General features: G+C 50.2%; 1 protein-coding gene across 7 annotated transcripts in view; it reads left to right on the top strand.

The window, feature by feature from the left end:
- The window catches only part of Sptan1 (spectrin alpha, non-erythrocytic 1), a 63,906-nt gene that overhangs the window by 38,297 nt on the left and 14,913 nt on the right, over nucleotides 1-10,696 (top strand). For 4 of the 7 annotated variants that reach the window (XM_023700267.1, XM_023700268.1, XM_004640477.2 and 1 more), the window contains 13 exons: nucleotides 336-371; nucleotides 2,201-2,248; nucleotides 2,623-2,714; nucleotides 2,942-3,086; nucleotides 3,174-3,355; nucleotides 5,034-5,133; nucleotides 5,250-5,447; nucleotides 5,527-5,673; nucleotides 6,709-6,812; nucleotides 6,950-7,112; nucleotides 7,481-7,495; nucleotides 9,864-9,995; nucleotides 10,129-10,266. In XM_023700267.1, coding sequence (XP_023556035.1) covers nucleotides 336-371; nucleotides 2,201-2,248; nucleotides 2,623-2,714; nucleotides 2,942-3,086; nucleotides 3,174-3,355; nucleotides 5,034-5,133; nucleotides 5,250-5,447; nucleotides 5,527-5,673; nucleotides 6,709-6,812; nucleotides 6,950-7,112; nucleotides 7,481-7,495; nucleotides 9,864-9,995; nucleotides 10,129-10,266 — 1,500 coding nt within the window. The remainder of the gene's footprint in view (nucleotides 1-335; nucleotides 372-2,200; nucleotides 2,249-2,622; nucleotides 2,715-2,941; nucleotides 3,087-3,173; nucleotides 3,356-5,033; nucleotides 5,134-5,249; nucleotides 5,448-5,526; nucleotides 5,674-6,708; nucleotides 6,813-6,949; nucleotides 7,113-7,480; nucleotides 7,496-9,863; nucleotides 9,996-10,128; nucleotides 10,267-10,696) is intronic. The other 3 variants (XM_023700266.1, XM_023700271.1, XM_023700269.1) reach the window with 1 other exon arrangement.

The following is a 10,696-nucleotide window of genomic DNA, read 5'->3' as shown; positions in this document are numbered from 1 at the left end:
GATGCAGCTCAGCAGCATAGCACCTGCCTACCAAGCATGAGGTCCTAAGTTCAGTTTCCAGTACCAAAAAAAGAATAAGAAAACTTGGTCATTTTCCTATTGAATTTCCTCATTTCCTTTTCTCCTACTGGATAAAACATTGGGATTTTTCTGTTTGTATAAATTTCTTCACCCAACCATGGGCTTGTTGCCCATCCACGGCCACAGATCAGTGGCACCACCTTTGTTCACTTATATGTGTGGTCCCAAGACATACCAGCACCAAGGACAAGCAGGGTCGTACGGGTGGCCCTAGGCTCCCTTTCCTGCTCCCTAACTCTTCTTCCTCTGCACAGGATGAAGGAGACTCCAAGACTGCCTCCCCGTGGAAGGTAAGGGCTCTCTTGCAAGTTGGTCTCCAAGGGTTTTGCGGCAGTTTACATTGTTTGCTGTTCTTTCTGGGAGTGGCTTTTTCTGAGTCTTCCTCCTGGTCTCTCTGTTGTCTCTGGACTCGGGCTTCATAGAAGATTGTGAAGCCAGAGGTGTGAAGGGAAGAGCAGGCCAGCCAGTGCACAGATGGACTCAGGCTTTGCTAGTGAGGTGCTTCCCAGAGCAGAGACCCCGGCAGCGGGGAGGTGGGCGGCTGAGGGTGGGGGCAGGACAGGAGGTGCATGTGCCGTGCTAGGGCTAAGATTACAGAGCAAGGTCTCAGTTCTGGTGTCTTCCCTCTTGACCCAGCTCTTGGGAATAAGTTGATGGAGTTTTAAGCAAATTATAGTAGATTTCTATTTCATGAACAGTATGTCTTTACCAGGCATGGTGGCTCATGCCTGTAAGCCTAACTACTTGGAAGGTTGAGACAAGAGGCTCACAAGTTTAAGCCTAATCTGGGCAGCATAGCATGACCCTGTCTCAAGAGAAATGAAAGGAGCCTGAACACAGGCCTCTGGCCCCAGAACTACTTTGCCTCCTGCCCCCTGCTGTATTATCTTGTGACCTGTCCTGGGACCCATCCCATTGACTATGTCTGCCTGGGAGTAGGGCATTTTCCTGTGAAATCAACTTGGCTTGCTTTTCCATCTTGACTTTTCTCAGGGAGCCAAGTTTGATGGTTGGTGATTGAAAGATCAGTGGCTGTTCAGCCACCTTCACGCTTTCCTGGCAGTATCAGTGTTCTTTCAATTTTATTTATTTATTTATTTATTTGTGTGTGTGTGTGTGTGTGTGTGTGTGTGTGTGTGGCCAGCTCAGCCCACCAGGGGGCGGGGCTGGCTGGCATGTGGTGCTGGGGGGTTTGAACCACGGTCCCTCTGCTTTGCTAAGCTTGTTCTAAGTAGGTGCTTTAGACCACTGAGCCATCTCACCAGCCCTCAGTGTTCTTTTAGACCCCTTTGCGATACCCTCCTGAGGACAGGGGAGACAGTGGGGCTGCCCTTGGGATACTACATGTCACATGAGGCTAGTGGGGACACTGATGAGCTTCCCTCGTCTGTGCTAAAGCCAGGCCCCCACATAGGGCAAACTTGGAGAGCTAGGACCACATGTGCTTTCATGGCTATCGCATGGGTTCTGGGTTTCTACAAGTATCCGCACTGTTTAGATGAAAGCTAATGAGGCTGGGCATGATGTTGCACACCTGTAATCCATGCACTCGGGAAGCTGAGGCAGGAAGATCACTGGGTTTGAGGCCAGCCTCAGCTACGAAGTTCAAGGCTAGCCTGCACTAATTTAATTAGTAAGGCCCTGTCTGAAGAAAACAACAAAACATAAATGAAAACTAATGGACTCCATGTTTCCATTTCTCTGGTGAAGATTTCACCTTTCTGTGAGGAGGATACTGTTAAAGGGAGTAGCAGCCCTGTAGTTATGTCACATGTGAAGGTATCTATTGGGGTACCATCATTTTAAACAGTCCAAGCTGTCAGGTATTAAATTGAGTGCTCTCTGAGTGTTCAGTAGGAGAGACGAGATTATCCATTAGTCGATGAGCTGTTAGGGTTGTGGATCTCCCCACTCTCCACTCCTCGGCAAGTGCATGGCATCGTAGGGCTGGCTCTGGTGTGCACTTGACTCCCCTCAGCCCCCAGAGTTGACACAGTGTTCACACTCTGCTCAGAACTGCACTAGTGTCCCAGTAAGGTGACTGGTGTGAGTGTGGCTCAAGTCTGTCCCTCGTCTGGCAGGCACTTGATCAGTTTCCTCTCTGCTCTTTTCCCTACAGTCGGCTCGTCTGATGGTTCACACCGTGGCCACCTTCAATTCCATCAAGGTAAGGAACAGGGACCTACACCCCTGGCTTCCCCTGCTGTCCTATTGTCATGGATGTCCTGCTCCAGCCAGTTGGGTGGCTGCAGGCCCCAGGAGGCCTCCTGTCAGCCACCCATTCAGATTCTTAGCAGTGCTGTAGGCTTTGCCTTCAGTTTCCAGCTGGGTAAGAAAGCAGCTAACACCCTTCGGCTGGTCAGGTGTGGAGGGTATTCGAGCCACCAGGTGTGGCTGGTTTTGACTGTGAAATTTCACTGCTGTTGAATATGGAAGTTGAGTGTACCTGAGTGCTCCAGCCCAGGTCAGCGCCTCTCCCAAGGCCTGGCTGTGGTGTGACTGAGGAGGAGGCAGGACCAACATCATGCTGTCCTCCTGCAGGAACTGAATGAGCGCTGGCGGTCCCTACAGCAGCTGGCTGAGGAGCGGAGCCAGCTCCTGGGCAGTGCCCATGAAGTGCAAAGGTTCCACAGGTGAGGGGCCCAGCACCAGTGGGTGAGGGAGAAACGGGGACTGTCCCCCAGCACTGATAGTCTGGGCTTGCTGATAGCCATGCTCCGGGACCTAGGATTCTACCCAACGAGGTAGCTGCTCGGGAAACACTTTGAGGTGCCAGCTAATGGGACTTGTCTTAGGTCTATCCTGGAACCAAGTGTGCTTAGGATTCATCAACCTATACATGTATGTGTGTCACCCACAGGGATGCTGATGAGACAAAAGAGTGGATTGAAGAAAAGAACCAGGCTCTGAATACAGACAACTATGGCCATGATCTAGCCAGTGTCCAGGCCCTGCAACGCAAGCACGAGGGCTTTGAGAGGGACCTTGCAGCTCTGGGTGACAAGGTGAGTGGTGCGTGGGGTTCGGGACAGAGCTTCACGCTACAGAGCAGGACTGCCCTAGCTGTACTCCTCACCCCTTTCTCTCCTCAGGTCAACTCCCTGGGAGACACGGCCCAGCGTCTAATCCAGTCCCACCCTGAGGCGGCAGAGGATCTTAAAGAGAAGTGCACTGAGTTAAACCAGGCGTGGAGCAGCCTGGGCAAACGTGCTGACCAGCGCAAGGCCAAGCTGGGCGACTCCCATGACCTGCAGCGCTTCCTTAGTGATTTCCGGTAGGAAGATATGTTGCTCAGAGCTCTGATCCCAGTCTTCTTTGGAGTAGTCATTTTATTAGGAAAGTAGTATTTGCTCATACAGCAGAATCAAACTACTGAGTGCCAGAAGCTCAAGATAAATCTCCTTCCTACGTGTATGTATATACACACACACACCTTCACATCTTCTTGTGAGATGGGATTTTTTTCTTTATATTTTTCACTTACTGTATATACGCCTTCATGTTTTCAGTAGCTTTTTGATTTAGAAGTTCTAAGGCTATAGAGAAGTTGAAAGAATAACAGGAAGAACAGCTGTGACACTGTTGTTCTCTGTCACCAGTTGACTTCCTGACATTCTCCTTTTCCCGACATTTTGTTTGTGAATGTTTCAAGTAGATAAACCTGCGCTGTCCCCCCCAGAGTGCGTGATGCAGCCCAGAGAACAGGAGTTCCTCTCGTGTTCCTGTGCGCATGTGACTGTGTGTTGTCTCGGGCATTTCCACTGCTGATGGGAGGAGGCAGGTGGCCTGACCCAGGCCTCAGAGGGATCTCAGTTGGTAGTTTGGAATTTTTTTTTTTTTTTTTGGTGGAACTGGGGATTGAACTCAGGCCCTTGTGCTTGCCAGGCAAGCGCTTCTTCCGCTGAGCCATCTCCCCAGCCCCCCCCTTTTTTTTTTATTATTTTTTTATTTTTCAACAAATAATACACTGCATAAGCCCCCTTTTTTTTGAAGCAGTCATGTAACAGCATTAACCGTTCCCCCACCCCCTGGCAGTGGGGCTAGCAGCCAGGGTTTTTGCCCTGAGCTGCCTCTGTGGGCCTTTTATATTTTGAGACAGTCTCAGTAAGTCACTCAGTTGCCCGGGCTGGGCTCAGATTTGCAATCATCTCCTGTCTCATTCTCCTAGAGTGCTGTGGTGACAAATGTGTCCCACGTTGCCCGGCTTCTAGTACCCATTTTTAAGTGTGCGGTTCATGGGCACTCAGCGTGGTCCCAGTGTTGACACAGCTACCACCTCTCAAGCTTTGGAACTTTTTCCTATCAATAAACACCCACCACACCTTAGCTTACCGCTCCCCGTCTCCTCTCACAGCGCCTGGCAAGCCTTCATCTGCTTTCTGGCTCTGTGTATTTGCCTGTTTTAGATGTTTCCTATGGAATGAATCATGGGTTGTAAGGCCTTACATACTTATTGCACACCACAGAGCAGGTCCTTTGTGAGAAGCCGGGGGTAAATGCATGCACAGGCCTAGAGCTTCTGAGCTTAGTCCTAATGAAGCCTTCCATTTGAAGGCATCAAAACTTAAGCATAGGGGCCGGGGAGATGGCTCAGTAGGATAAGTGCTTGACCGGCAAACGCGAAGATCTGAGTTCAATCCCCGGTTCTGCCAAAAAAAAAAAAAAAAAACTTAAGCACAGGTATTGCCTATGTTAGCAGTTGTAGTCTGTAAGGTAAAAGATCTTAGTTATAAAACTGTTCATTTTCCTTAAGCACTGCACTTTTTTAAGTGTCTCATCAAGAACAAGAGGCTCTGGAACCCTATGTTTCAAAGACCCAGTCCTGTTTGATAGATGATTAGATGGACCCAAAATAACCTTCTGAAGGAAGAGTCGTGTTGTTTCGTTTTCCTGGGCAGAGGCCTGCTTGCCAGAGAGTATAATGGCTATTCCCCTGTGGGTCTGTTTTCCAGGGACCTCATGTCTTGGATCAATGGAATCCGGGGGCTGGTGTCATCAGATGAGCTGGCCAAGGATGTCACTGGAGCCGAGGCTTTGCTGGAGCGGCACCAGGTGGGTAGACTTGCCTGCTGAGTACCCTCACCTGCCAGCCTGTGTTGTGAGCCAGTGGTTGATACTAGCGTGTGCATCTTCTGCCAGTTATCTAATCCATTCCCTCCTCTTGGCAGGAACACCGGACAGAAATTGATGCCAGGGCTGGCACTTTCCAGGCATTTGAGCAGTTTGGGCAGCAGCTGTTGGCTCACGGGCACTATGCCAGCCCTGAGATCAAGGAGAAGCTTGACATCCTCGATCAAGAGCGTGCGGACCTGGAGAAGGCCTGGGTTCAGCGCAGGATGATGCTGGATCAGTGTCTGGAGCTGCAGGTGCGTGTGCCCAGGCGCCTGGCCCCCGGGCCTCGCCCAGGCCCTGCCTGCTCATTCACCTGCTCTTCGGCTCCTGCAGCTTTTCCATCGGGACTGCGAGCAAGCCGAGAGCTGGATGGCAGCACGGGAGGCCTTCCTGGACACCGAGGACAAGGGAGACTCACTCGACAGCGTGGAGGCGCTCATCAAGAAGCACGAGGACTTTGACAAAGCTATCAATGTCCAGGTGGGGATGTGCCTGTGAGCCTGAGTCGATTTTTTCTGATTAACACCTATTTGTCAGTTCATCTAGTTGGCTAATTCTCCTTTCATCTCATAAAGATCAGAATAAAAACTAGTTACTGACTTGGTTTTTCTCAGCTAGAGAGTTTTGGCAGTTGGTGTTAGGGCTAGAAGTGTGGCTCAGTGGTGAGCTACTTGCTGAGCAGGTGTGAGGCTCTGCGTTCAGTCCCCAGTGCTCCCCCCTAAAAACAGCCTAAAAAATTTTATTTTATTTTATTTTATTTTTTTTTTAAATTTTAAATAATTCCAGTATTTCAAAAGTTTAATATAAATGATGTCTTAAGAAAAGTGATTTTAAGGGTTCAATCCCTGGCACTGGCCCTGCCCCTAGGCACACTGAGCTGGTGATGGAGTCCGGGCATAGTGGCACACGCCTGTAATCCCAGCACTAGGGAGGCAGAAAACGGGAGGATCACTATGAGTCCAAGCTGCATAGTGAGATCCTGCACACACACACACACACACACACACACACACACACACACACAAATATATAAGTTCTAAGAGTGGTTAATTTAGGGTACATAGAACTGGAAGATAACTCAGCGGCATAAACACCTGCCTGGCAAGTGCAAGGTCATCAGTTAGATCCCCAGTAAAAAAAAAAAAAAAAAAAAAAAGAGTACGTAAAGGAGTTACAGGAATAAAGAAAGAAACGCATGACTGATTTATAAACCATTTTGTTGAAAATCTGACCACTTTTTCCTATTGTGAAGTCTCATTTTTGTCTGACGTCTAGTGTCCTAACACTAGCCTACCCCCATGTGACCTGGAGTCTTCTTGAGTTAAACTCTATTCTAGTAATGATTAAAATCAAGCTTTCTTTTGGCTTTTACACTCTTGGCTTCTAAAGTGTCAGTGTATTCTGATCCTGTCACCAGCTAGTTCCCAGTCACCTAAAATAACCACTCTGTTCTGAAGACCAGCCTCATAAGGACTGCCCTGGCCACCTTGACTTCCACCTTTGTCTTCCCCCCAGGAGGAGAAGATCGCAGCTCTGCAGGCCTTTGCGGATCAGCTCATCGCTGCTGGCCATTATGCCAAAGGGGATATTGCAAGCCGGCGCAACGAAGTCTTGGACAGGTGGGTGTCCTAGTGCTGACAGCCACTTGTTCAGAGCGGCTGTGTCCCACCTGTGAGACCCGAGCCTGAACTGGCTTCTGGCCTCCTTCTCCATGGTGAAAGACATTTCATGTTTGCTTTTGCGGTTTCACTCACAGGTGGCGACGCCTAAAAGCTCAGATGATTGAGAAAAGGTCAAAGCTTGGAGAGTCCCAGACCTTGCAGCAGTTCAGCCGGGATGTGGATGAGATCGAGGCTTGGATCAGTGAAAAGCTGCAGACAGCCAGCGATGAGTCATACAAGGACCCCACGAACATCCAGGTGCACAGGGCGGGTGGGCATCTGTCCTGAGCCCCCGGTGCTGCTGAGCAGATGCTGTTACAGGCATCTTTAAAGGAGGTGTGCCTAGCACATCACCTCCCAGCACTCGCGCTGAGCCCAGTGAGAAGCCCTTCAGTAAGCTGAGCCAGCAGACAAGCCCCACACACTGATCAGGCCCCTTGGAAGCTGCCTTTCTGGGCATTCTGTTGAAGCCCGCATATGCAGTGAGAGTAGGCGGAAGCCCCTTCCTATTGCTACTCCCAGTGCTGAGCTTCCTGGGGAAGGAGGATGAGATGAGGCTGTGTGGTAGTGATTGGTGTGTTCACATCAGTGTACTGAACTCTTGTTCTTTTAATCTGTTTTTGTAGCTTTCCAAGCTGCTGGTAAGTTCTTTATGTTTCTAAGAGTTCTAGATCCATGAGCTGCGGTATTTGTCTCTGTAGTGTGCTATCACTGTGGTCACTTGTCCACTGGCGTCTCTCCATCCATGCTTTTCATCCCTAATACTCATCACCTTCCATCCAGTGTTCCTGTGGGATGTGGCTTTCTCTGTTGTAATCAGCCTGCAGCCCTTACCCCTTCTCTCCCCAGCGTCATGTAGTCGAGTTCTGTGTGGTGTTTGATTTAGGGACAGCAGTTGCTTGCTTCCTTTTAAAGGACACTGCTGTTAAAAATGGAAGAGTCAGCTCTTTTCTGTAGACCTAAGTGCTGTCTTGCTTGGGGTAAGGTGGCGCAGGCAGAGCAGTCTGGCCTGGTGTGAGTCCAATGGACATCAAGAAGTGCTGGCCAGCTGGGGGGGCGGGGGACACAGCTGAGCAGCTGTGGAGAGTCATGGAGGAACAGGAGCTAGAGATAAAAAGACATTGGAGCTGGGTGTGGTAGCATACTCCTATAATCCCAGCAGTCTCAGGAGGCTGAAGTAGGAGAATCACAGCACATTCAAGGCAGGCCTGAACGCATAGTGAGACCCTGTCTGAAAAGAAAGAAAGGGCCAGGAGATAGCTCAGCCCCATGAGTGCCTGCCTAGCAAGTGCCAAGTCCTGAGTTCGATCCCTAGTACCACAAAAAAAAAAAAAAAAAAAAAAGGACAAGAGCAGACACTGCCCAACAGGGAAGGAAAGGAGACATCCTTGTCAACATGGGGTGGGGCGGGGGGGCGACAGAACAAAGCTGTAGAAGAGAATAAGTGGGCTTTGAATCAAAGAGCAATCAGAACAAGACACAGAAGAGCCCTGGCTTTCTGTCAGGGTCCGAGGTCAAGGCCATTCCCATCCCTATGTTTTATATCAGGGGTCGGAGTGTGCAATGGGGCACAGCCCATTGCTGCTGAGTTGAGCCAGTCAAGGGGACCTGGCCTCTAATAGTTGCTGCCTCTGAAATGAAACATCTGATGCAGAATTCTTCTCCAGCCTCACTGCTATTTTCTTTTACCCTGTCCCACCCTGTAACATGCTCCCAAGACCCTGCGTTTCTCACCCTGCCAGGTGTTTGCCTAGAACTCTGCCTCAGCTGCTGGCGACTTGCAGGAGTCTCTTCTAGTGTGTTAGCATTTTCTGTTTCTTAATGAATTCTTTAGAGCTCTATCCAATTCCCCAGCCCTCTTCCTGGCAAAAATAAATTCCCACCTACCGTCAGACCTGGGTTTTGATAGCAGCCCAGTGGCAGCTACCAGGGGAGAAACCAACAAAGCCAAGGTCTGTAGTGCTGTAGATTGTTCCTCTGTCAACAGAGGGACAAAACTGGCCACCAGGGGGTCGTGGGGGTAGCTCAGCAGCTTAAGTGCCTGCCTGGCAAACATAAGGTCCTGAGTTTGATTCCTCAGTACTAAAAAAAAAAAAAAGACTAGCCACCAGATACATAGCTATACGGTGGCCAGTGCCTTAGATGGTAAGATAGCTTCATATATGTTACTTGTTAAGATTTTCTGTCGGGGGCCAGGGAGATGGCTCAGTGGAATAAGCGCTTCCCTGGCAAGCGCAAGGGCCTGAGTTCAATCCCTGGTTCCGCCAAAAAAAAAAAAAAAGATTTTCTGTCCCAGCCGGGCAGTACTCAAGGGGCTGAGGCAAGGGGGTCACCACAAATTCAAGGCCAGACTAAACTACATCAAAAGACTGTCTCAGAAAAACAAAACAGAGGGCCGGGGAGATGGCTCAGCAGAATAAGCACTTGCCTGGCAAGCTCAAGGGCCTGAGTTCAAATCCCCGGTTCCGCAAAAAAAAAAAAAAAGAAAAAACAGAAAATTACTATCCAACATGGACAAAGCCATGGTGGGTGGAAATTGACATACAAGTAGATTCAAAACCGAAGTTGGGCTGGTTGTAGTGATTCCCACTTGAAATACCAGGCACTCGAGGCAAAGGCAGGAGGATTACAAGTCCAAGGCCAGCCTAACAATAAGGAAAACATTATCAGAATTTTAAAAACTAAATTGAAAAGGGCTGGGGATATAGTTCAAGCCATTGCCATCATCCTACAAAATGTTAGGAAGTCTATAATTTTAGGAGTTTGTTCCCAGCTTTGAGACTACTTTCTAGACCCTACTGGTGAGCAGGAGCACTTCTGTCTTTCCTGGCCCAGGCCCCCCGCTGAACCCCCTAAAACATCCCATATATGCTCAGCGATGCCTGCTAGAAAACCCCTCCACCCTTAGGCTAGGTCTTTAGCTTTTGTACCTCTCCTCCCTCCCAAGAGCCCTGCTTCTTAAAGAGCGCCTGCCAGGAGCAGTTCTGACAGAGATCTTGGTGTTTTCAGAGCAAGCACCAAAAACACCAGGCCTTCGAAGCTGAGCTACACGCCAATGCTGACCGCATCCGCGGGGTCATCGACATGGGCAACTCCCTCATCGAGCGGGGCGCCTGTGCTGGCAGTGAGGATGCTGTGAAGGTGCGGCCTGGTACCTGCCCATGGCAGAGGACAGGATGCTGGGGAATGGGGGCTGGGGGCAGTGCCGGTGTCCCCGCTGCTGAGCACACTGGGGTAGTGGTTTCTCCCTGCCCTGACAGCCCCTTCTCCCCAGGCCCGCCTGGCTGCCCTCGCTGACCAGTGGCAGTTCCTGGTGCAGAAGTCAGCTGAGAAAAGCCAGAAACTGAAGGAGGCCAACAAGCAACAGAACTTCAACACAGGCATCAAGGACTTTGACTTCTGGCTCTCTGAGGTACCACGAGGAGGTTCTCCTGGGCACCAGCAGAGATATGTGGGCCTTCAGGGTGGTGAGTGGGTCAGAAGCCCCAATGACATGCAGGCAGTGCTCACGGCCACCAGTCCCTCACTCTGACTGCTGAGCACAGGGAGCAGGTGGAGAAGGAAGGGCTCAGCTCGCTGTGCCTAGTGAGGTGCAGGGGAAGGGGCTCTGCTGCAGAGCCCAGGCCCGCGCTTGGGTTGGGAGTCGGCACTGGGGTCCCTTTCTCTGTGGAGGAAGTCAGGGAAAATGAAGCAAACGAAAAGAAAAGGACTCAGAGACCTACTAATGTCTCAGTGTGTTCTTACCGGTCTATAGAAGTTCACATGAGCACTGTATCTCAAGGGTCTGTTACAGCCACACTCAGTGTGACCCTTAACTAGCAGGCATCAGGAGCACTAGCCCA

The sequence above is a fragment of the Octodon degus genome, unplaced genomic scaffold (assembly GCF_000260255.1).
Source record: "Octodon degus isolate 3935 unplaced genomic scaffold, OctDeg1.0 scaffold00123, whole genome shotgun sequence".
In the NCBI taxonomy this organism is placed as follows: Eukaryota; Metazoa; Chordata; class Mammalia; order Rodentia; family Octodontidae; genus Octodon; species Octodon degus.
Note: the sequence above shows the minus strand (reverse complement) of the source record. Positions and strands in the feature narration are given on the sequence as shown.